The following is a 24,523-nucleotide window of genomic DNA, read 5'->3' on the forward strand; positions in this document are numbered from 1 at the left end:
TCAAGTTTTTTTTGTGTGTGTTTTTCATCTTTGACATTTTCGGGGAAAATATAGCTGTACAAGTATATCATAAACAACCAGGTGCAATTTATACATTTAAATTTAAAATTCCCCTCACATTCTCAGAAAAATAAATATACAGCTAAAAAGATTTCTTAAACTACTTAATCGGGAAACATTTAAATTAAACTTTGACTCTTTATGAGAAGTTAGAAACTCTAATTTGGCATCTTAATAAAAAATAATGTAAATATTTTTCTGCTTTTTGGTAAAACAACAGTACTATATTTTGCCATTTTGGTTACGTTAATTTATGCACGCTGGATGATTTTTATTTAGCCTTATATTGATGGTATCACTGCGTTTCGGTGCTCATGAACGTGTGCTTTTATCTCTATTCCGACAGATTATTACAAGGGAAACACATTTAAATAGCACTGGAAAATGCGGTTGTTCTTGTTACTTTTTTTTATTGAAATCCATGGAACATAATTACAAATTTTATGCATGCACACCACATTAACCAAGCCTAAATCCAAATATTATAATGTGTCATGCAGTACAGTATATAGTGTAGGGCGGAAAAAGAGGGGAAAATAATAATACCAAAATAAAACTGTTTACAAAATTATTCATCCGATAGTTTGCTTTATTTTGCTGTGTAACAGTATGACACACCATGAAACTCCAAAATTTAGTTTATACACACTCAGTTTCTCTTCACATAGTTCCCAGAGATAAGTTATCGCCTTCTACAACAAGGTGTGTTTCCCTGTGAGAAATCAAATCACTGCTGACATGCAATTGAGTTGACACGGCTTTTGAAACGGGTAACATAGTTATTAGGTGACTTCATCTATGGTAGTTAGCTCTAATCTGTACACAGCATACCAAACCACAGACCAGCATAACCTGCTTCACACCTGTCTCTCTACTTCCACAATTATTTCCCCTGCCTGCGAGCAGCTGAATGGGGAAAGTGGAGGTTCACCGGTGGTGACATGTCTGCACAACTATATAAAGTGTCTCATTTCGCAATCTGTCCCATTTTACTTTTCCTGCTCCAAAATCTTTGTTTCATTCATGTACTGGTTGATCAGATGAAGGGGTACTCCACGCTGCATCAGCTCATAGAATGTGAAGCCTCCTGAGGGATGAGAAGAAGGACTAATGATATTGTGGAAGATTAAGTTGCTCACAAGAAGAATTAACAGAAAAGGAGCAGGAGTGGTAATATGCTCAACAGAAATTGGACACATTGCACTTTGGTAATCAAAAACCCCAAAACAAACAGCCACAGGCTTGCAGAAGCATATATCTGACATTTAACGTCATAGGTTATCACAAGATAAGAAGATTTCTGACATAACAAAATGCCAAATTGTTTCCAAATTTGCTAAAAATGTTTCTTTAATTAAAAGGAAACCAGCATAACACACGGAAATTCCAGTTACTATGGTAACCCTTTCAGTATACTCACTGTGTGTTGTTTCCTCAGTATTTCAGAGAAAAACACTCAGCGTGTCCGGTCTCAATTTATCGGCAGCTCGTTTGCAAATTTGCGAACCCTTTTACTCACCTTATCCGACAGCTATGACAATTGATTAAAAAATTGAAAAACGCTGTCGAGAAAGAGAGCCAGCCAAGAGCAGAGCTGGAGGAACAGCTCGGGCAGAAGTTGTCATGCAAACCTTGTCTCGCTGAGAAAAAGTGAGGTGACATGCTTGCTGAATGATGCATAATGAGTGACATAAGCTTCATATGCCATAACCATATGAAAGCTTACCTTACGTGAGAACATACATTCACAATTCTTGAGTTTGGACTGGAGGAGAGAGAAGAGAAGAGGGGTTAACAACATGGGGTTATGTGTGTCCACCATGAACTCCTGCTGAGTTATGACTGAATTTTTTGATATGATGAGTTAACAAGAATCTGTAGAGAAGAGATTAAGAAAACATGTAAACCTCGTAGTTTTATATGTCATGCCTGCTGAAATGCTGTAGGTGTGTGAAGTAGATGAACAAGATGAACCGGCTGGAGCGGACCAGAGATAATCATGTGGTGAGGATGCGCTCCATGTGGTGGTGGTGATGAGATAGTGTCACATGAATCAGATTATTTCTCATTATTGCTCATGTGTTCTATAAATGATGTCGAGGGGACGTTCGCACCAGCTCCTTATAAACTCAAGCTGGACTGTGGCTGTGGACACAACTCCTTTATCCTCAAAGTTATTGGACACTTAATTTAGCTAGTGTGATGTTGTAAAAGCAAAGTAAGTCTCAGAAAAGTCTGACGTCATCTTGTCAAGTTTATAAGAAGCTGGTGCAAAGCAGTTATATACTTACATGTCCGCTGGATGTGTGGTCATCCTTTACGTAAACCGCAACAAATTGCACAAATGCTACGGTACATTACCTTAGCAGGGCAGGTTCCCAAAAGCCAATTTTGTGTGTTTACACATAGTATTTTGATTTAAGATGTGAGGGTTGCCTTTTTTTAAGAAGCAGATACCTTAAAATCACACTGACAAAAGGCATTTACACAAATGAGAATTACATGAGAGAAACAAGGCTTTTGGAAACCAGACTTGGTTGGAGTTGGAAGAGGTGCCTGGGTGGGATTCAAAGCCTGCCTCCAGTTCCACACTGACCTTTGACCTCGAGCTTGCAATCCACTTGAGCTTCACCCAGGTCGTTGATGGCCTTGCAGGTGTACATGCCCCCATCGTAGGGGCTGGGCTTCCTGATCTCCAGAGTACAAACCCCTTGGTTGCTAAACATGCGGTAGCGTGGGTCATCAATGATGGCTATCTTGTTCTTCATCCAGATAACTTTGGGCTGAAACAGATCATTTGTATTTAAGTGCAATTTAATGTGTATTTACCATGTATGGACATACCACTTGCACCTGTCTCCTACCTACCCTTGGGTTGGCACGGACGCTGCAGTTCAGAGTAGTATTATAGCCGGCAATAGCAAAAGTATTGATCAATGGCTGCGTGAACTTCGGAGCCTCTTTGAAGTCGTGATCTTCAAAATCCTGCGTTTTTACCTGCAGACCTGTGGGGTAGGGTGGCATTTTTTTTGCATGATACAAATGAGTGTGCATGAGTTTCCTATGCGATGTGGTATCTCCCTCAACAGAGAGCACAATGCTATCTTTCAAGAGCTGTCCATTCCCCAGAGCCATGGAAGTTACATAGTTACCTTCTTTGACAATGAGAGCACTTTTTTTGGTTTGGGTTGCAGTTTCGCTTGGGCCACACATGTTCTCCGCAAAGATCCTGAAGAAATATTCATTTCCAACCACCAGTTCGGTGATGGTGATGCAATTGCGGTGGTAGTGCTCAATGCACGTGTACCATTCCTTTGAAGATCAGAGCACATGTGCATTATTTGCTGTTTTACTTTTGTGTGTTTTGGGAAGAATCAGTTTTACCATCGTCTTCTTGTCTGCTTTTTGAATTGTGTAGCCTGTTATTGGGGCGTTGCCAATGTCTTTTGGAGGGGTCCATACCAGGGCGACATTTCCTCCCCAAACATCTTCGATTGTCACAGACTGGGGAGGCTGAGGTAGATCTGATAATCACAGACAGGCAGTGGTAGCTTATTATGTTCATTGAAATCATGACTGTTAAAAACAGCTTACAATTGCTAACTCAGTATTTTCTGGATCCGTCTTTTTCCATGGACAACTGAGTTGCAAAGGGTCGTTCACTCACCTACAATTTGTATGTCAATAATGGCTGTATCCATGTGGTTTTCAACCTGCACAGTCATCTCGTACTTTCCAGAGTGGCTACGTTCTGCTTTACGGATGAAGATAATGCTGTCACACTCTGTGTTGCGGATGCTAACGTTAGGATCGACATCCTTGCCCTCCTTAAGCCAGCTGACCTTTGGCCTAGGTTTTCCCTGTAGACCCCACACACTGATTGTGAGTCTGCTCAGAGATGATGTTAATATTGAAAGAACTGTTTTGAATGTTTATCTACCATAAATGGCACAACAAGGTTGACGGTTTCTCCGACTCTGCGAGTGTAGGTCTGCTTCAGGTGTCGAGGAACACGGATCTTGGGTGGTTCTGAGGGATCAAGAACCTTTTGTGTATTATTCTAGATAGCTTTTGTGCCTCTATCTTAAAATTTGTAATAAACCGATTGGGATTATGCCAAAGGAGATTACCGATAACCTCTTTAACCAGAATAGAGTGCTGGAGGGTCCGGGGAGCGCTGGCTCCAGCTGCATTGATGGCTTTGACACGAACTGTGATTTTACACCCTGGAGAAAGACCGGTGATAGTGTACTTGGTCTTCTCTGTCAACTCCGAGTTGGACACAATCCAGTCATCAGCTGTGGGCAACAAACAGAGGGTTTGGTTTAAATACTTACTCTCATCCTGCTGAGTGTGTTTAGAGGACACCGTTTGCTTACTTCCTTCTATGCAGTACTCCACCAAGTAGCCGTCAAGACCGGCAGCTCCGATTGTTTCGGGAGGGCGCCACTTTATGGTCACCGTGGTGTCAGTGACATCCTCTACGACCAGCATGGTGGGCTCACTGGTCACAGCTGAATGGATGTGAAAGTTCAGGAAAGTCAACAACTTTGTATGATGGTAAAAAAAACCAACCAAAGTATATTCCACTCTAGCTGGAATACAGTCAGATCTCATTAGTCCCTGCTATTCTTGTATACTGAATCATCTTTAACTCCTGTTCAACCCTCTGACAGACCTGATCTCCTAAATCTCTAATCCACTGACGATTTGGCAGCCATTATAAAGACATATTCAATATCTCCTAAAGCTCCCGCATGTCCCATGGAGGTCACTGTCAGAATACTTGGGATGGTGGGGCATCGAAAGCAACAGCTGTGCCTCTGGGTTACCAAGGGCAGATCACACAAGTGCCACCACAGGGCCACTTGAGTTTCCTCTATTATTATTTTTAAATAATTTCCTGGACAAAAGTATTGGCAAAAGCATCCCATTTTCAAATTGCAAAGTTGAAGAGAAACTCACCGAGAGGCGTAAAGGCTTTGGATGGTTCACTGGGCTTAGACACACCGATTGCATTCACAGCAAAGACCCGAACTTCATACGGCACGCCTTCAATCATCTTCTTAGGTTCGAATAGTGTCTCTTTTATGAGGTCAAAATTAAGCCTCATCCATCGGGAACTCTGTTTTTTCTTTCTCTCAATGAAGTAGCCTGCAGAGAACCAAATCACCTTCTGATATATGATGCCAATGTGTGAATTTATGATATTTTTGGAAGTGGCATCCAATGTTTACCTAATATTGGCGAACCTCCATCATATTTCGGAGGATCCCAGGTCATAGAGCACCAATCACCACCCACCACTGGCACTAAGGGAGACTCTGGAGGGTCAGGGATGTCTGTTGACCACATAAACTTGAGTTTAGAAGACTGCAGTTCTGCATGTGGATGGATTTAAACTTTTTGTCACAACTTACCTACAACCTTGACTTTGAGGCTGGCTGTGGCTTCCCCAGCCTCATTCTGCAGGACTATTTTGTAGTTGCCAGTGTCCTCCCGCTCTGTGACATCAATTGTCAAGCTTGTCTGGTCACCGTAGGTTTCAGCTCGGACACGCTGACCAGTCTCGAGAATCACCTGGAAACAGCAAGAGAAGCTGAAGTTTATTTTAAGTCACGTGGTTGTATTTGTTGTATCTTGTGTTTGTTTGTTTGGTTCACACAGGAATCATAGTCACTGGGGCTGGACAAAAGCCCGTAGTTGTGAAAGCATCCTAGATGACTCCAAACGTACCCTCTCTCCTTTCATCCACACCACCCTGGGAGCTGGTTCTCCACTGATGGGGACCTCCAGCCGGAGTTTATTTCCTGCCACAATTGTGACTGTGTTGTCTGGGAAGTTCAAGCTTTCCAAGTGTACCCTTGGAGGGTCTGCAGAAATGTAAAAAAATGTGTTGGTATTGCCTTATTAGTATAATTCAGACCGACTGGAATGGTTTTGTACCAATGATGTGAACTTTGGCAGACAGGCTCTGTGAGTAGCCCTCAGGAACAAACGTGTAATCCCCTGCATCGTGAAGCGAGCAGCTCTCGATTTCAAGCCGATGGACCCTAGCAATCAAAAATGAAGTTGTTAGCTTCAAAGTAAAACATCCGGCTGCACGGGCCTTGATTAAAGTTACTTACTTGTTCCTGTGTATGATGTTGACGTGGTCGCTGGGTTGAATCAGCTGTCCGTTCCTGTACCAACGACCTGGGACGTTGCCTGGGTAAATCTCGCAGTGCAACTTGATGGGTTGACCCAGCATCGCTGTCATGTCTTGCAGGTCCTGATACACCTTCAGCGGTTTCACTAACAGTACGAAAGTATAGAGAATGAGGTCAAAGAGTGCTTTTATACCAGAATACTAACACTACCGGGAGGCTACATACAGTCAACTTGTACGTGAGCTTCCGATGTGCCTCCAGTAGCCATGACGGAATACGTGCCGGTGTCCTCTCTGGAGGCATCATCAATCACCAAAAAGTGTTTGGTTCCCTCAGCCTTAACACGGTATCTGGAGCGGACTCCTGTTGGAACTTCAATGCCATTTTTCATCCTAAAAAATATATTCCAAATAGTTGCACACACAGAAACACAGTTGTATACTCAGTTACATTATATAACCAAGTTACATTATATTGCCTCCAAACTTAACAAGCCTAATCTCCTTCTTCTAGAAGACATACCATTTGATTTGCGCACCCTCTTCTGACACCTCACACTCCAACTCAATCCTCTCGTTCACTGTTGTCTTCACGGGCTCAATACCTTTAACTATCTTTATAGGTAACTCTTAGAGAAGACAGAACAAATGCAATGCAAATAAGCAGCGACATCATTTTACTCTGACAGACCAGTATGTCATAGTGTTGGTGCATAAAATACAGGTGCATGCATACCGGTAAGTTAAATTAAAATACCTTTGACAAACAGCTCTGTGGAGCACTTCTCTTCGCCAGCAGCAACAGAATAGGCTGCGTCATCATTTACGTTGCAGTTGTTGATGACCAGAATCCTTTGTGTGCCCTTGTGTTCAAAAATATACCTGAAGAAGTAATTTGATATTCACATAATGTCTCACTAGAATCAGACTACATACAGCAAATCATATAGAAATAACCATTTGGCTTATTTGTTATTATGGCTATAATAGTTCTTAAAATGAATGCTACATGCATAGAGATCACTTCGCAACGAGGACAAAAAAAAAACAGATGAAGGATGACATCAAAACTCATGGGGAAGGTATAAATGACTGGACAGATGGACTTACTTCCGTTGACTTAAAGTCAGCAGCAGAGCCGGAATAGGGCCGGAGCACAGGGAGAGTACAGGAGGGAATTACGGTAAACAGGAATATCAAAGACAGACAAAGACAAAGAGACATCATTCCTGGAAAGGTAAATGTCTCAGCTCTGGAGAAAACGGCACAGGAGAACAGAAACCAGAAAACAGCAATAACCTCCCAGATGGCTTTAACACTGATTGGCTTTGGACAGATGAGATTGAGATGTACAGTAGTCATATATACCATTTAACTGATTCTTACTCTACATGCTGCACTCTGATGTCCAGTCTGCTAACAATTTTGCAGAGAATGTCCGCTTTAACTTCTGAAAAGCTAGCTTGTCATCTTTCTGCCGCAAGGACCCGGCCGGCACAGCTAATTTTAAAAAACGTAAACGTATAAAAACGTTTAGGGGGTGGCGGTTCTTATCATTCATTTTGACACACCCAGGAATAATTTACAACAAGAAGTCAACTTGAATTTGTGCATCTAATTAAATCTGTTGCAAAGCCAAACCTGAGTAAAGACCTGTGAAGGAGGTACCACCTTTTTCCTGTATGGAGGAGCACATATACAGTTAACAACAGAAGTTAACCTGCTTTTTCTACCCAAATGTAGCTCTGAGGCCTTTTGTACAATCTTACCGCCCTTCAACTGTAAATGCAACATTATATGTAGACTGATCAGAGCCACATTAGAGTTAGTAGAGAGATGCTTCTTTTGAAACGATAATGGTTCACAGTAGAGACCCGGGCATGAATGTGGAGGAGGGTTGTGTGTTTGCCCTGTTCTGTCATATGGTTCTAACTCACATAAGGAGGGTAAATGTGTGCTAAAGATGCAAACCAATGTGCAGGATAAAAACACAACAAAATCACTAAGATGGGGAATGCGGCACATGAATTGCATTTTCTTAAAAAAAAAATGCGTTGAAGGGTTGAAAGGGAGGATACACGGGATACAGGAGGGTATATATCGGATATATAATAGAGAATGTAAAGAAAAATGTGTTACACACTTGGGAGAAGGCCTGATTTCCTGTCCGTTCTTGTACCACTTCAGGTCAACAGTGGGGTCGGCCAGGTCAACCAACAGGCGGATCTTCCCACCTTTATCCACCTGATATGCTGATTCTAGTTTCTTAGCGAAAGCTACCAAGGATAAAATTCACAACCGCAACTGTTAATAACAAGACTCTTTTTAAATCAAATTTCATGGCTGTTCAGAGCTTTTACCTTCGCTTTTCTTTTCCTCTTTTGGTATTTTCTTCATCCTCCGCAGCAGACCCCTCAGATCTGTGATGCCATATGTAAAGGCAATTTTCTCATACTCGTCTGGTCGGGCCTTTTTGAGAATCTCCCACACATCAACTTCCGGGGTATCATCCTGCTGTTTAGGCTCTCTAGTGATTCAAATCAGGGAAAAGTTGTCAAGGTAGAGGACTCAGACAGCTGACTGTGTTCTAAGGAACTGCTCTTTTGTGTCTAGAACAGAAGACATTCCTAAAGCTAACCTCTAGTTTTAATCCCTATCCCAGTCTTGCTATTTTTGCCTCTTCCAATAGAGCGTTCCTCAGAACACAATACACAAAGGGATGGGCACGCTGAGCTGCCTAAAGTTTGGCAGGGTTAAAGCCACATATGTTGAGTGTGCAGTGACAACTGGCTGAGGTTTTGTCATTTGTTTCTCATTACTTTGGGATTTTAATTCACCCTTTAATTACATCTTGCCTCGTTTCCTACAATGTATTCAAAGGTCGCCTTAGCCAGACTGCTGCTGGTCCAAAATACGGCCACATGTCTTCTAACTAGTACCAAACACAAGAGCAATTTCTTTCAAAATTCATGGTCTTGCCCCTATTCACCTGACTGACCCGCGGCATTGTTTCGCCCACTCTCAGGCACTCAGGTTGGCAGTTCAATCTTTGTTGGTTGTCCCCACATCTAGGAGGAAGCTGAGAGGCCACCGCGCCTTCTCAGTTGTTGTGCCAAGGTTGTGGAATCCCCGACACATCAGGCAGCCTGACTCACTTTCTGTCAGCAGCCTCCCCAAAACAAATTTTTTAGTGTTGTAGGAAAGGCTGCAGCGTATTATTTCCCACTTTTTTTGGTGTATTTCATTATATATTTGTTTATTTTACCTATGTTTCTATTGGCAGCACTTTGGCATACTCTGTTGTTGTAAAATGCTGTACAAATAAAGTTGAGTTGAGTTTAAATGTCACACTGACTTCCTGGTAAACAATTCAGTTAGCGATTACTGCTGGGCAGAAGTACCCAGTAACTATAGTTACCACTCTGAAGTTGCTGCAGCAGCTTTAACCATTATTGACAAACTTTGTTTCCGCGTGAACAAAAGAACCGTGCGTGTTTTCAGATCAAAGGAGAACAAGATTTTTCTCTATCATTAGCATATAAGTGGAACAAGTAATAATGTTGAGCCCTACAGGATGTGATTTATCATTTTATATTCCTCTTATAAACTGGCCCATCCCTTTGTTTGGTGTTTTCACACTGTCGGAGAGGCTGTGAGGCTGTTAGACGATGAAAAGGATGAGTTGTTAAAGATGTCAGGTCCATTTTAGTAAAATCACATTGCTCCGGGCATGAGTGCATCTGTTAGTTTACGTAAAGACCATCCGATTAGCCATTCATAGACATTTTCCCCAAACGGCCAGAAGGTTTGGGGTAAATAACGTACAGTATTATTCTATTCTACGATTGCCCTTCTGTTCTGTTTATTTCCAGGCTGTGGTGAAGGAAGCTGAAATAAACACGGCGGTATTTGCCGTATATTTCTCAATTGAAATAAAAACGACAATGTAGCGATAACACTATTTTACAGCATCATTTCCCCGCGGCCCCTTACGGCATCATTAATGATGAAAAATGCTTCACCCCGCCTCATAAAGACAGATCCATGTTTCCATGAAGAGCTGTCCAATGAGGCCCATTCCCATCATTAATGTCCGTTGAGCACTTTGGAATGTTGCCTTCAAATAAAGTGTTACCGTACTACAGTTGGCCAACACTCTTGCGCGTCCAATTCCTAGAAATACATGTCATGCTGGGGACTCTACAGGATTAAAGTACTCACCCGCAGTAAGGTCTAACTGTTTTTAAACCCTAACAGTTTTCTCTACTAACCTTTGATTTCTGAATATGTAGGGGAGAAGAAGAGACAAGCCCACAATAAATGTGCAATTTAGCCGCTGCATTGCGTCAAAGGATAAAGGATTGTACACTGAACTGGGTTATCTAAAATATGTGTAATGCTGTTTACCTAACCTGATAAATTTACCAAGGTAAAAGAAGCACATCCAAAAAGCAAAAAAAAAAATGGAAAAAAGGTTTTTAAAAAATGGTCAAAGGAGTAAAATTCAGGCAGGGTCGGGATGTGATTCTCACCGATGTTTTAGGAGACCACTAAAGTCAAGCTCTCCTGCATCTTCTTGTCCTTCACTGCTGTTGTTAATAAGGAGAGATTAATAAAGATTTAATCAGATCTGAACCAGTGACAGGAACTACAAAACAATGCGAAAAGCACAACGCAAAGCGGCCTCGATCGCTGTGTTAGCCCAGGGCTAACAAACGATTGCTTCTTACACAAATGCCTTGTTTTTTAGGTTTAATGATAAAAGTCAAGACACTGTATTTTGTGTAAGGTGTTTCGAGAGCACCGTTGCCGCAGCAATGCAATGGCATTACTGACAGAATGGGATGCTTTGCATTGCTTTTCAGGCACATTGTTTGGAGCAAGATGTAAACCCCAAATGTTGGCCTTTTGTTTGGAGTTAACTTGAGATTACCTTCTACAAAAGTCAATGACATAGCAACCACTATGTCACAAGCACTACATTAACACTACATGTTGATGAAATGTTTATTTTATGTACCAAGAGCAGTTTTTTTCCTTTTTCTTTTGAGTCTACAAAGGCGCCTACTTTATCCACCTTGTTTTTTTACTATCTACTACTATTTATTATGATCAACACTTTGGTTAAGTGCCTTTGCTAGCTACTCCTGTGGTTATCATCAGTGTCTGCCTAGGGTGATTTATGGACCATAGCAGTGTTTTCTGAGACTGTTTAAACATTATTACTTACAGAGGTTGGAATTTTATTAGGAGCTTCTGACAAATTTCCAACAAGAACATTTAAAAATCCAAAAGACTAAAACACTGTTCTGCAAAGGACCAGTTCACATTCTCTATCAAGGTACTCTTAGAGATGATTTGGGTCACTTCTGTTCCTATTCTCAAAAGCAAGGTGGAAGGTGTATTTATGGTTTAATTAGGTGTAATTATGTCCTGAAGCCTCCATTCATGATTTATGGATTGGTTTTTCATTACCTCCTCTTGAAAGCTGATCGAATATCAATATTCTGAGAGCCCTGTCCAGATTCTGTAAGACAGTAAGAGCACGTCTCACGCATAGTCCGAAGCTTTTGAAGACATCAGAATGAATGAGGTGTTTTTAAATGCTTTAACGAACCTTTAACTTCCAGGTCAAAAGAGCAGCTGTCAAACTTGTCCTTGTAGGTGACCTCGCACCTGTAATTCCCAGCGTAGCTGTCTTTCGCCTTTATAATGTGCATTTCAAATGTGTGGATCTGACAATAAATAGTGTGACGGGTCAGCCGGTACTCACACAGGTGGCATTTTATTTGTGTGCATGACTGCAGAGGCTCTACCTTTGTGAGTCGGTCAAATGTTTCTTTGAGCTGCAAGTGCTTTCCAGTCTTGCTGGCCAGATCCATCCATTTTCCTTTAAACCACTTGATGGTGGGTTTGCGAAGGAGATCCTTGGCCTCCACTTTGGCAATGAAGCTGGCGTCTCCACCTTTAGAAGCAGGAAGCCCCAAATTAAATGGCTTTTTGCTGCACTGTATTGAAATGCATGCATTGTGGTTGAAAAGGGCGTTGAGATCGAAAGATCTGCTAGTCTGTTTGGGTACGAGGTGATGAAATCAAGTCTGTTTTTGTACAGCACACAGGTCTAAATGTGGATAAACTGTGTTTATTATATTATATTAATTATTTTATTATAAAATAATTTTTTTCCCTTCTTTGCAGGTGGCAGAAGGGACAGTTTTGTCTTGAGGAAGCAGTCAGATGCAACGTGAGGTACTCCAGTTAGCTGCCTGCAGCCATGGACAACCTTTTAATGGTTAGCTCACCCACTGAGACGGTGGCACTTTGGGGCTGCTCGATGAGCAAAGTTGAGAGTGGAGGGGTTTCGATGGGTTTATCCAGCTCCTCGGGGGCCTGGCCTTCTCCCAGAGACCAAACTGGTTGATTTAAACGAAAGACACTCAGTGACACAATGTTCTCGACTGTCATTGTTCAAGGAGAGATGAAGCAACGCAGTCGAGGAATTGCTACACCCACCTGAAAGTACCACCAGAGTAAAGTCACACAGACAGACAGATACATGTCCTCTCTTTCACTCATCAATTCATTCAGCAGCAAAATGTAAGCTCTTCGCAACATGGAAAGCATGAAAAGGACAATAGGGAAGCACAAAAACGATTGTGAGGTCCTCATCCAGTTAACTGCAGGATGATCCAATCTTCTTTGTCCTTACGATAGGCGAAATTGTCCATCCAACACTCCCCAGTAACTTTCTGTCTCTACTAAAAAAGAAACTACCGTGATGACTACCGTTTCATTACCTGAGTCCTTTCTCCCCATGGCTGGCACAGGGACGCTATCATCTGAACAAAGACAAAGAGAAATTTACAGCATATTGTAAGAAATAGTACTGTAAAGTCCACTGAAGCAAAGCACACACGCATGTGGGGAAAAAAGCATCTAGTAGACAGGAGGAATTCTGGATCAAACATGCCGGAAGTATGATCAGAATTCCACAGGGAAAAATCAAAACCAACATGCTTCTGTAAGTAAGACATTGGAAAAACATAGAATTATTATTTAAATGTTTGTAATGATGCACGTTTGGTCATCATTTGTTAGGGAGGAACATTAAAAGAAATCATTTTCTTCATTTTTACATAGAACACACACACATAATCTAGAAATAAACATGATTGCACCATGTTTCCTATGTTCAGTGGGTGATTTTGATTGAGGGTGGGCTACGGTTTTGCTACTAAAATGGTGGAAAGATTTAGCAGAGCGTTCTTACTAGGCAGCTCAATTGAGAGTTTCTTGAGCGTATTGGCTTCCTCTGTGAAAAAAAGCACAGTTGTCATTGAAATTAATGAGCTGGTTTTGGTGGTTTGGTGATTGATATCCATCAGTTGGTGAGCCGTGACTGTCGAGTGTCTCGAAGCGGAACTATTTGTTATTGATGTGCGAGACCTTCGCCAACATGAGCCGTGGCTGAAGCACCTGTTTCCTGTTGTCTCTGTCCCTGTTTTTATGGCAGCTTTTTATGTGAAACTTACACATTATTGAGTTTTATCAGCAGCCAAGTGGACACCTAAAGGGCAACTTTTATGAATGAAAGGGGGTGCTCCCCTTCCATCTTTTAATGCTACTTGGTCCTTAGCAATACATCTCTAGATTGTGTGTATGGATCCCAAAGTCTTCCTTTTACTTTGATTTTTAGTCCAAAATGGTAAGAATATACATGTTCCTAGGCTAACAATGTATATTTTCGACAGTTTTTGTGCAGATTTGTGTCAGGACATCAGATTTATGACTCTTGGATGGCAAAAGTCACCTCCATCCTCATTATCTGACATGTACTTTCTTTATTTGATTAACTGGGAGTGTGAACAGATTCTAGAATATGAAAAATGGCCAAGTTTTTATAGCTTCTGCACCTAATGGATGCTTCTGATAATGATTTTCTTTTAGAGATAATGCACATTTGCCATGTCAACCACATATCTACACTGATATATGCTTGCACACAAACATATGAATTTTATGTATGTGTTGCAAGGTACAGACTTGGCTTGCTGCTGATTGGGGAAATGTAATTTTAAGACCATCCAAAATACTGATATTTACCCGGAAATGCTACTTGAATTGGAGCTTTTTTTTCCCACAACAGCAAGTTAGCACTGAAGTGAATTCCAAAAACTTTTTTAACAACGTGTTAACTTTATATTAGCTCCCAAGTTTAATGTTACATCGCAGAATACAATTAATCACTTTAAAATATACAGCAGTTGTTGCCCCAACGAGGCTCTGATGTAACATTAAACTACATAGAAATTATATTTTAGTGGAATTTAAACACCATAGTCACATAGAACGCAATTCAAATCCATGCCTTTAATTTGAAAGGGTAAAAGAAACTTTTTGTAGTTGCATTTGCTTTTAAAAGTCACACATTTACGACATGTATGCCAGTGAGCAGACATACATCTGAATATTTAAACTTTGGGTGCAAAAGTCAATCTCAAATAAAGTGTATCGCCCGTTGAGATCTGTTACTACATGATTTACTGTAAAATACGCTGCAGGTTAAATTTCAGCCTTGTTGCCAGATTTCTGTGATTTTCATCAAATTTGTAGCTGTTGAATTGATTTAGGAAGCATTTGTTAAGGGTACCAACCTGTTTGGGGTGTTGGGGATGGGGTATTGGTTGTAGCCGCATCATCATCTGCAATGAAGGCGTCATTGACAAATGGACCCACCTATTAAGATGTCCATCGCTGGCTTGCAAAACACACCTACAAGCCAACGAGGCATTCGATTCACATGCCAAAAATGGAGGATAACATGCAGCCTTCGGAAGAGACGGATCAAGATTTGATTTTCATCCTGTGTAACACATACTTGCTTCCAACCCATCAAATAACAAAGACAATTGAGGCTTCACAGTGTGACATCATCCCTCCAGCACTGATGTTTCAAGCCAAGATGGCGTTGCCAATAACGTAAGCTTAACCGGGCTAACCTCTAGGGTGGAAGAAATGTATTATTAAGCATCAAATTTACATATAGGCTTCGTCACTTAAGGAGTTGGGAGCAAGAAAGAATTTTGTCCCGTAAGACTCCATGTTGGACAGCTAAGCAGAGTGGGCTTGGGGCAGTTTTACCCTCACTGTGCTCCTCAAGCCACCAAAACAACAGCATCTCAGCGTGCACACACATGATATATATACGGTATATATGCCCATGAGCAAGCCAAAGCCTGAAATTTCAGCTTTTCACCCAAGCGGTATCAACTCGATCCGAGAAAACCAGCCAGCCGCCTTGTCGGTACTGTTTTCTATAGATGTTTTCATTGTTCTTATGACTTCCTGCGTGTAATGAGGTAATTGAATACTCACCTTTTCAGTTTTGGTAATCGGTGCATTATCTATTAGTATTAATGAATTAGTCTATATTAGCTTATGTCCTACAAGACATCTGACTACTCCCACAATACACAATTAAGGCTTTAGTCATTGTAATTATATTGCTTTTTTATTCTACATGCATTACTATTACAGTAAAGTGGGATATCTATGGCATTTTTAAAGATTAAATCCAGTTAATTTAACATTCAAAAGGACTGTTTTGCCATGCCGCTAATCTGCCGGACCATTAACTGCCCAGTAAAGGACTTCTGTCATTAGCATTTGAAGCTAAAAGGGGAAACATGCATTCTAAGAGAGAAATGGGACTGCTTTAACATTAACAAATTTACTTACCAGGTTGGGGAGAGCAAGGACTAACTTCCCTTGCAACGTCATTGTTCTCTGCTTGCTCTGTTACCCCAACCCCACCAGTCTTTGGCCGGTTTGAGCCATTCTCAGTGGGGCTCGATTCTCGAACCACTCCAGTTTGTAAAGGCTCAGAATCTGTGGGCTCTGCTTTCTTCCCATCAGTCTCCTCTGCCGCTTTCCCATCTGCTGCTGCCTCTGTACGGCAGACAAAGCGCTAGGCTGGAGCAGCAGGCAACAGGCATAACTATATAAATAGCAGATGACCAGGTAGCCACAAGGAACAAGATATGTACTGCAAATAAATGCCTGCTAATATGTCAAATAAGCCCAGGTTCATGTTTCATTGATGTTGCTCTTTGAATGCAAGTCAACCATTAATGTCCAGATTGCTAACCTGGTCATCGCCTATCTATGCAGCAATGGATCGAGTGGGCACGGGTTTACTGATTCCTGTGGCCAGTAAAAGCTAATATTGCTTGTATTAATAAAATTAAGTGGCTGATCAGAGTACAATTAATAGAATCAGTAAAGCCCTGCCTCCCCAAATGCTCACACAGTAATGCAAATACAAATGCATGCGCACCCTCAAGGCAAATGCAGGTATGGAAGATGCACAAGCATGTGAATGTGTGCACAGTAGGTAAGCTAATGACCGCTTTGCACCGTGTGCTGAGCAATTTATACTGGAGAAACTTGGCTTCAGACCGCTCACACATTCAGTGAACAAGGAAAAACAAAACAAAACGTGATGGCACACCAAACCAACACGTGATGGGACACATTCTGGGACGAGTAATGGGGCTGTGGGTCTTACCCACCTGGGGGTGGAGAGACCTCCAGGGTAATCTCAGGTAGGGGCGGGGCACCGTTACTGTCTGGGGCAACATTTTCTGAGCATGTGACAAATATAGTGGAGGATGGAACAGCTGCTTTTGATAAGCACAAAGCTTCAGCATCGGCATTGCTTCTCTCAGTCTCGCACTCCAACATACACACCAACAAAGACAAACATGAACGAGCTGGCACAGCTACACCCACTCACCTCGTACATACAGTAGAAATTTACACTTCAGAACATTGAGACCTAGTTTTCCTTCTCATTTGATACAAGAAACACCCCGAAGAAATAACAATTGCTCTCCATACATGAAAAACATATGCTGTTAATGCATCAAAATCAGGTTTATGTAAATGTAAGGTTTAGATACAGTGCACATTAACAAACACATCAACAAGTTAAGATAATGAAATCAAGGCAGGGTAGAAATCTATATTTATATATATGACACAGTTGCAATGAAAGAACTCTTCGCTTCTTCTAATACTGATCTCAGGAAGTGTTCCCGTCTTACCTTATTACTTAACTCTTTTTTAAAGATAGTTGAATTATTATTTTTTTAATGCTAAGACTATTTTTTTTTTAGCAAAGCCTTAGCTGAGCTCGCCTACCCACCCCCATCGGAGCCTCAAGATGCTGTAGCTCCAAGGTCAAACCCGAGCACTGGCGAAATTCAATTGCACCACCTCACATGGGCCGGCTAGGGCGTCAGCTGAATCAACAGAGAGGGATCAGCTGGACGGCGTGAGGAATGCCAGAGATATCGACTGGCTTTCTCGTCACCACCGACCGCTTTGGAGCAGCGCGGATGCACTGTTGACTGCTGGCCCCACATTTACACTCCGACGGGGCCGTGTTTGCACATTCACGCCCATTTCAGCGGCCTTCACGTCACGCCACGTCACTTTGATAGGCATGGCTAAAAGTCAATTGGTCTGTTTTTTAAATGACATTTTGCCTTAGTTGCATCGATTATATATGTTACTATCGCTAATCAATCAGCTCTAATCTGCGGGGTCACTAGGTTATGAACTCACCTTCTGGCTGGCCATTTGGCATCTCATCTAAAAAAAGCAAAACACAAAAAGATCAGTGTCAAACGTGATGGTTGTCTTATTTAAATAATGCCAAACTGTGTTGACTTTGTTTTGGGATAACTGGCTCCTGGTGCTTTGACTGTAATCTTAACTAATTATGACTGGGGCCCTCTTGACACACCGTTTGTTTGCCCTCTGCCTCGTCGGGACTTATGAAACTAATGTCGTCAGGGGGTGGTTGGGGGGTGGGGGGTGTTAGTCAAAGAAACATGCATGGATACGACATTCAAAACCCCTGGCAGAGCAAGATTGGAGTATCTATACACCATTCCGTGCACAATGTTTGGCTGACTTAAATAGTTTTTTATTAGTTGGTTAGTGGAACACATGAGCGTTTATGCGGTGATTGAAATTATCCCCCACTAAGCTTTTCCCAGTATTTTACTACCCAACCTTGCCAGGTTTCGTGATCTGGAAGAGATATCCCATCCAGGCGGTAGCCCCCGCTAGAGCCAGGGTCTACCTGAGCTTCCTGCCTAATAGAAACATTTGGATCAATTATTAATAGTTGGTTTTTCAATCAGTGGTTTAAAGAAAATGGATCCAACTGGAACTATTAGATTCCACCTTTATTGGCCGTATTGTAATGATTCCCTTTACTCATCCCTTGTCAAAATTAGCTGCACTCCCATGTCACTACAAAACAATGTCACTGGCAAATGGAAAACAATCCTGTGCGGTCGCATCATGCCCCCCAGGAGCGCAGCTCTGTCTCGTTGTGTTGAGATAATGAGAGCGGGGAAAGGTTTTGTTTTACCTCTGAGGACTACCACCGCAGCTGACAGCACTGCAGGTATTTTCAGCTGTTACCCCTGCTGGCTTGCAGACAGAAGGGCTCATACAGGCTCCGGCATGACTCAAACTGCTGGCAGCTTGCTGGCAGTGTTTTTTCCTGTTGTAGACAGTGATTGTTCCAATAAAATGACTTGTCTATGTTGGTTCCTGTTGCGGAGCTTTATTTAACTCTGCCTTTTTGTGAGTGACAATTCTGTTGAGGATTCTGATGAGGATTTTTTTTTTACCAGGCTTCATGTCCAGACATGGGAATTGTTCTTGGATGTCAATTAGCTGTTGACAGGTTCTTAGAGCACCTGATTTGTGAGATACTGTTGTGCAGATCAGACCCCAGGGAGGGTGAATGGCATTAATGACTGTAAATATCATGAGGTGAAGACATGTGCTTGTGTGTGGCTGAAATCCCAGACTGACTACAGTACCGAGGACAGTTTGGGGATTGGCGGTTTGATGTGGATGTGCTTGACCTCTAAATGATCCAGTATGTCTGTTTTGGGGTGCAGCACGGAGCGAGGAGAAGGGGATCTGAGCTGGAACAAGGAATGGGGATTAAAAGCGCTCTCATTCTGAACTATTCCAGGGACAAGAATTCCTGTCCCAAGAGATCTGTGGGTGACTACGGCAGTGCATCATCTTTGGTTCAGACTTTTTAAAGGCTTGAGAGGGTGCTGTCTAAACCAACAGCGCCAGCCTCCTCCTCTTCAGCTGTTCAGACTCATTTAAGGAACAATACGGTTGTACGTTCATTTATCTGCCTCTCTGGGATATGCAGCTATTTCTGGGTAGTGTTAGTAACAGACTGGAATCCTATGCCTTTATTTGCCCTCGGCTTTGTCTCTGAAGGGGATCAGAAATGTTTATGGGACTGGATGAACACAGTGGGCGCAGCTATGCATAACTAGATGATTTTGTTGTTGTTGTTTTTAAATTTTTGACCACAAAAGACCCAGCATTCCTGTTTCCCCCAATGGATATTTGTTTCACCGCTCTTATGTGAAGAGTGTTATGTTAGGCGCTTAGAAAAGAAATAGATAGTCCCTAGTCTATTCTGTTAATGTCCATGTGCACACCATAGTTGACATCTTAGTAATAACTAGCAACAGGTCTCGTTTCTGAAAAGATGCAAACACAATTTCCATTACATCTAACATGAGCACGTCTGGTTTGATGGCCAAGCCCCAAAGCGCTGAGCTAATGGGGAGGGTGGGAGTAATACCATATCTTAATGACAGACGAGGTCGGATTAAGGGGGAATGTTGATGGACGTACAGATGAGTGACATTATAGGGTGGAGGAGCTAGAGATGACCTGATACTTTGAATTGGCAGGAAACAGTTCTAGGGGAACAGAATTGGCTGTTTCGCCAGGAACCACAACTGGGATTTATCTCCACCTTTGGCCAACTGCAACATTAATCACAGTTCTTTATTTGTGTCTGACGACATGCCACCAGGTTTCTCTGTATCATTCTGTGTCTTTCCAGTCAATGTCCAAGGAAATACATTAGAATTATAACAACACCGATATATGTTAGTAATGCTCTATTATTGTGGTGCACCCCTGGTCTGGATGGTAGAGACTCATCAGTAATACAATACCAAAGGCAAAGTCACTTTGGGGATTCTTACAAGCCCAAAAGTGAGGCACAATGGGATGGTGTGTCTCTGCTCCTCTTAACAGCAAGCAGTTTAACATGGGATGATAAATGAATTTGTTAAATTGTTAAACCCATACAAACTGCACATGCAGAAGATTAGCACACATGCTCTTCTGGTGGTGGAGGGAGATCGTTTAACTGTCTTCATTATCTACATTCCTACCTTTCTTCGTGGGCTCTGGCATTTTGAGCCTTTTCCCAAGAAAATAAGAGGCAAACGGTGCAGTAGAGTGATGCCGTCACTTTGTCTCTGCCGATCCGGTGAGGTGTGGCGGCCGGGAAGCGCAGAGCCGATGTCGCGACAGGAGAGGAACACAAACCTCTAGGTCTCCTTGGACCAGATTGATGGGAGATGAGTTGGGCACTGTGATATAGATTGAAAGTTTCAGTGGGGGAGGAGAGGGGGACCATGGACAGATCCACGGGGGCCAGACTTTAAGGCCTTATATAGAGGGGATGGTATGCTCCTCCTCTCTGTAACTGATGGTATCTCTCTGTCCAGCACCCACATTTTCTCTCTCTGGTGGACTCAATAGAGTCTGATGATTTTTTAGGCATTAATTTTACAGGAAGCCAAATTCTTTTTCAAATATGTTGATTTTTGCCATGCTTATATTTGCCACAAATTCATTGCCACGTACAAAAGTGAAGTTGCAAAGCTCCCAGATAAGTTGCCATGCTGCTTTTGTGAGATAATCCCTCCAGATTGTGCTTGTTTAAACTGAAAGTGAAAATATTTCATCACATAACCAATAAGTGATTATTTTTGATTTGTTTAGCCTTGCGTGATTCCTCCCAGGATCTGGGATTTACTTTCGAAGGAGTTGGAGAAGTGTAGAAGAATGTCGGACTGAAGCAAAAAGGTGCCACCATCGCAACTCTGCAGTTGATCCCACCTGGGATACCAAAGAGAAAACCCTTAGATTCATAACAAAGACCTTTGATGTTAGGGATCAAAATAATCCAGTCGGTACGCTGTCCAAGAACAGCTGGCTTTCCATCCTGGCAAATAAATACAAGGAAAAGCCTGAGCGCTGGTCGTAAGACCTATAATTAGAAAGTTATCACAAACCTTGACATTTGACATGTACATTGGACATGAAAAGAGCATTCTATGATCGATCTGTGTCGAAGGGACTGCTTTCGTTTTTGGAGAATCTTTTAGCACGTCAACAGCATAAATCAGGTGATGTGTCTGAGAGTTAACAAGGCTGTTGGAATTATAGGTGACATCAGTCCTTATGCTCTTGTATCTTGTGATGTGGAAGCTTTAAGGAAAAAACAGAACAAAACTGTCTTTCCTTAAATGACTGTTTCAAAGTCCAGCATGTGGCCTTTCTTGGTAACAGACACCCATAGCTCAGTTAGCCCATTTATAACCTGGAGTGGGCTCCAGCAGTAAATACTAGGCTTAGGGAAGTATCATGTGGGTCCGCTACAAAGAGCACAAAACCATTTGGTATTGCAGAGAGTTCGCATCACAGAGGCGATTTAGCCATGAGGTCACACCACACAGGAAAAGAATAGAGAGGCGGTGGAGGGGGGTTGAGACGGAGTACGCTGGCCCCTGCTGGTTTAAAGCTGAGCTACCAGAGCCACGGGTTTTTGCTCAGAGGCCTGAACACGTCAGACATGTACCAGTACAGGTGCCCCTTCAGCATCAATGAAACCCCCACCCCCCACCCCACCATCATTTCGGTTTGCTGCCATGATGGGATATAAGATGTAAAATGTAACAAAAAAAATGAATCACTAAACTTTTGTAAAAAAAAATATTTATACCTCAAACAAATAACAAATGTAAAACCCTGAAACTGCCAGTTAACTATGGCTGATTACAATATGCTAAATAGGATTAAATAGGGTGACAAACAGATTGGCTGGATGCAGCACATAGGGTATGTTCCAGCAAGATGAGAATGTAGCAATGATACAACACCAGATCTTTGTATTTACATGGCGTTCTGGTGTTTCGGGCCAGAGATTGTTCATCAGAAATAAATTACAACAAAGACAGATACCAGCATTAGCACTGGCTCGCTATCTCAAATCCTACTTTAATGTCAGAGCTTTTCACACCGAGGGACTTTAGCTAGACACGTCTATGAGTCTCCTCGTTGCCTCTTCTGCAACAACACCAGGGTGTCCTGGCTGAACTGGTAGGTGAGCTTCTTCTTCACCTTGAAGATCTCTCCAGACCGGGCGTAGTTCCTCAGGGCGCGAGACATCTTCTGGTAGGTCATCGGCCTCTTGTTGCCCTTTCTCTGCCCCCAGAGTGCCGCCACCTGGTCCTTGTTCGTGGAGGAAAAGCGGAAGACGCCGGTTGCCGACGGTACCCAGGATACACAGTGGGACATGTTTGGATCCTCCAGCATCTCAAAGAGGAAATGAAAGAGCCTCACCTTCCTACCTGCAAACAACAATTTCTTTCAAGGTCGGTGGCAATAATCCAAGAAGAAAAAGAAACACACAACTCTGACCAACGTTTATTATCTGTTGGACAACCAGTATCTCTTATTACTAAGTAGGGGGTGGCTGTTTTTAATAGAAAACACTAATCTTTTAACAAATGAGCCAACTGTGCCAATAGACCAAATTTAAGGCTGAATAAACCGATTACCAGAAAGATATCTGGGGATTTCGGGTAATAGTTAAGCTGTCACCACTGAACTTATCTGATGGATATGTAAAACCTGGAATGGAGCGACAAAACGCAGGGCTCCATTGTTCATTTCAGGCCTTTTATTTGCACACTTAATAATATTTCCCTCTGGCTACGAGTAATAACAGTATCCAGTGACCATAAAAAGGAGAACTCACCACTCCCTGCTGCTGTGGTGGGGTGTTTGGTTGCTTGTCTCGTTGAAATGTTTGGCCGTGACCCACGCTCGCACGGCACTGCTGATTTGCTTTGGCTGCCAGCTGCTGGGCTGTCGTGTGCCAGCAAAGCCTGAAGTGCAGGTTTAGGGAAAGATGGGGAGACAGAAAGAGGAAGCAGGTGCACATTTTGATAGGTATCCAAAGCGAGCGTCTTATGCGGTTTCAAAGGATGCACTTTGATACTTACAGGTGGCGCGCTGCAAGTCCAACACTGCCGGCATGAATCTTCCTCTAAAGTCCAGTTCTCCTTGTCCACTGTAACAGGGGACAGGGTGTTCAAAGTGTTCTGTTTGTAGTACTCCTCAAGGAACTCCAAGATAACCTCCAGATCAGACTGAGTCTCCTGAAAATCCTAATAAGACAAAAAAAAGCAAAAATCAAAATCAGGCCTTGAATTCAATTCACAAATTACAACATTAAAGGTGGTTTAAAAGCCATCACAGCAATATATCCACTCTTTACCATCACCAATGAGCAGGAAAGTCCTTGCAGTTTGGGAGGATTTGATAAAACTGACTTTGAGGTGCTCAAGTGCCCCGGTTCTTATTATACCCCCACGCAGGCAGGAACGGGCTTTCTGCATAACGGCAGATGTTTTCTGTACTCCAGGCTTGCAGTAACAATGACCACCATCCCACAAAGCCCCAACGCCAGCACCAGTCAACCCATCAACAAAGCCTCCCAGCACTGACCACATCCTCCCCGCTGAACCAGATAAGACCTGGCCTGGAGGCAGTATCTACAAAACGCTCTTTTCAGGAAAAAACACACTAGCTGCCATATTTTTCCTCACAGGATGTGTCAACATTACAGATTTTCAGAAGCCCTGTGGCCTGTTGTAATATTTCATAAGAATGGAGACAGCTCTGGTTTTTTGCAGGATAGTTTTATTGCCTGTGCACAGGGGAGGGGGGGGGGGGGGTTGTTTTTTTTAAAATTATTACGTCGGTAAGATGAAACACAAAAGTGGGAAACTTTGCAGATCAATGCATTTATTAAATTTAAATTACAAATTACATTACAACTTCACTTATGGCGTCCTGCCTCAAGAAACCCTAATAGTGCTACAATTGTCTCCAACATATGGCAATATAATCAACAAATATAAAAAAAACTGAAGAATAATGTTGATAGTTTTCTATTTGTTTATTACAAAAACATCTTGATTAGTAGTTTATACCACAGAAACATGAGATTTATGATTGAAATGTTTATATTGGATTGCAGATATCGGTTATTTTGAAATTAAAAATGAATAATTGACTTTTTCAAATCTAAAACTGTGAATAAATGAC

General features: G+C 42.2%; 2 protein-coding genes across 17 annotated transcripts; both read right to left on the bottom strand.

The window, feature by feature from the left end:
• Nucleotides 1-450: 450 nt before the first annotated feature.
• mybpc1 (myosin binding protein C1) lies at nt 451-20,760 on the bottom strand. 16 transcript variants are annotated; one of them, XM_057022233.1, is made up of 34 exons: nt 20,512-20,754; nt 17,837-17,863; nt 16,780-16,851; nt 15,947-16,156; nt 14,863-14,910; nt 13,479-13,520; nt 13,006-13,047; nt 12,511-12,621; nt 12,025-12,173; nt 11,826-11,943; nt 11,684-11,735; nt 10,741-10,797; nt 8,569-8,735; nt 8,352-8,484; nt 7,319-7,327; nt 6,966-7,090; nt 6,732-6,837; nt 6,435-6,601; nt 6,189-6,354; nt 6,007-6,113; nt 5,797-5,933; nt 5,481-5,640; nt 5,298-5,402; nt 5,026-5,214; nt 4,440-4,574; nt 4,191-4,358; nt 4,001-4,089; nt 3,728-3,920; nt 3,445-3,584; nt 3,213-3,372; nt 2,929-3,065; nt 2,657-2,843; nt 1,787-1,825; nt 451-1,147 (listed from the first exon to the last, which is right to left on the bottom strand). In XM_057022233.1, the coding sequence occupies exons 1-33, from the start codon at nt 20,531-20,533 to the stop codon at nt 1,806-1,808; spliced, it is 3,750 nt and encodes a 1,249-aa protein (XP_056878213.1). In that variant the 5' UTR covers nt 20,534-20,754; the 3' UTR covers nt 451-1,147; nt 1,787-1,805. The 16 variants fall into 16 exon arrangements, with proteins under 16 accessions (XP_056878213.1, XP_056878221.1, XP_056878208.1 ...); XM_057022241.1 differs by lacking the exon at nt 15,947-16,156; XM_057022228.1 differs by lacking the exon at nt 1,787-1,825.
• A 1,346-nt stretch (nt 20,761-22,106) lies between these two features.
• Nucleotides 22,107-23,991, bottom strand: spi2 (Spi-2 proto-oncogene). The gene is made up of 4 exons (XM_057022363.1): nt 23,691-23,991; nt 23,416-23,580; nt 23,169-23,298; nt 22,107-22,758 (listed from the first exon to the last, which is right to left on the bottom strand). Exons 1-4 carry the CDS (start codon nt 23,691-23,693, stop codon nt 22,451-22,453), a joined length of 606 nt encoding a protein of 201 aa, XP_056878343.1. The 5' UTR covers nt 23,694-23,991; the 3' UTR covers nt 22,107-22,450.
• Nucleotides 23,992-24,523: the final 532 nt, after the last annotated feature.

This window comes from Takifugu flavidus, chromosome 22 (genome assembly GCF_003711565.1).
Source record: "Takifugu flavidus isolate HTHZ2018 chromosome 22, ASM371156v2, whole genome shotgun sequence".
NCBI classification, from domain to species: Eukaryota; Metazoa; Chordata; class Actinopteri; order Tetraodontiformes; family Tetraodontidae; genus Takifugu; species Takifugu flavidus.

Bases quoted from the DNA above. Each gene is read 5' to 3' on its own strand.
- mybpc1 (XM_057022225.1), bottom strand. From the start codon at position 20,533: ATGCCAGAGCCCACGAAGAAAG. The intron at 11,944-12,024 runs GTAGAGCCTCTG...ATTTATTGTCAG, and splicing joins CATTTGACCGACTCACAAAG to ATCCACACATTTGAAATGCA. The intron at 6,114-6,188 runs GTAAGTAACTTT...TTTGATTGCTAG, and splicing joins AACATCATACACAGGAACAA to GGTCCATCGGCTTGAAATCG.
- spi2 (XM_057022363.1), bottom strand. The intron at 23,299-23,415 runs GTAAGTATCAAA...CCTGCACTTCAG, and splicing joins GGACTTGCAGCGCGCCACCT to GCTTTGCTGGCACACGACAG. The intron at 22,759-23,168 runs GTGAGTTCTCCT...TGTTGTTTGCAG, and splicing joins CACCACAGCAGCAGGGAGTG to GTAGGAAGGTGAGGCTCTTT.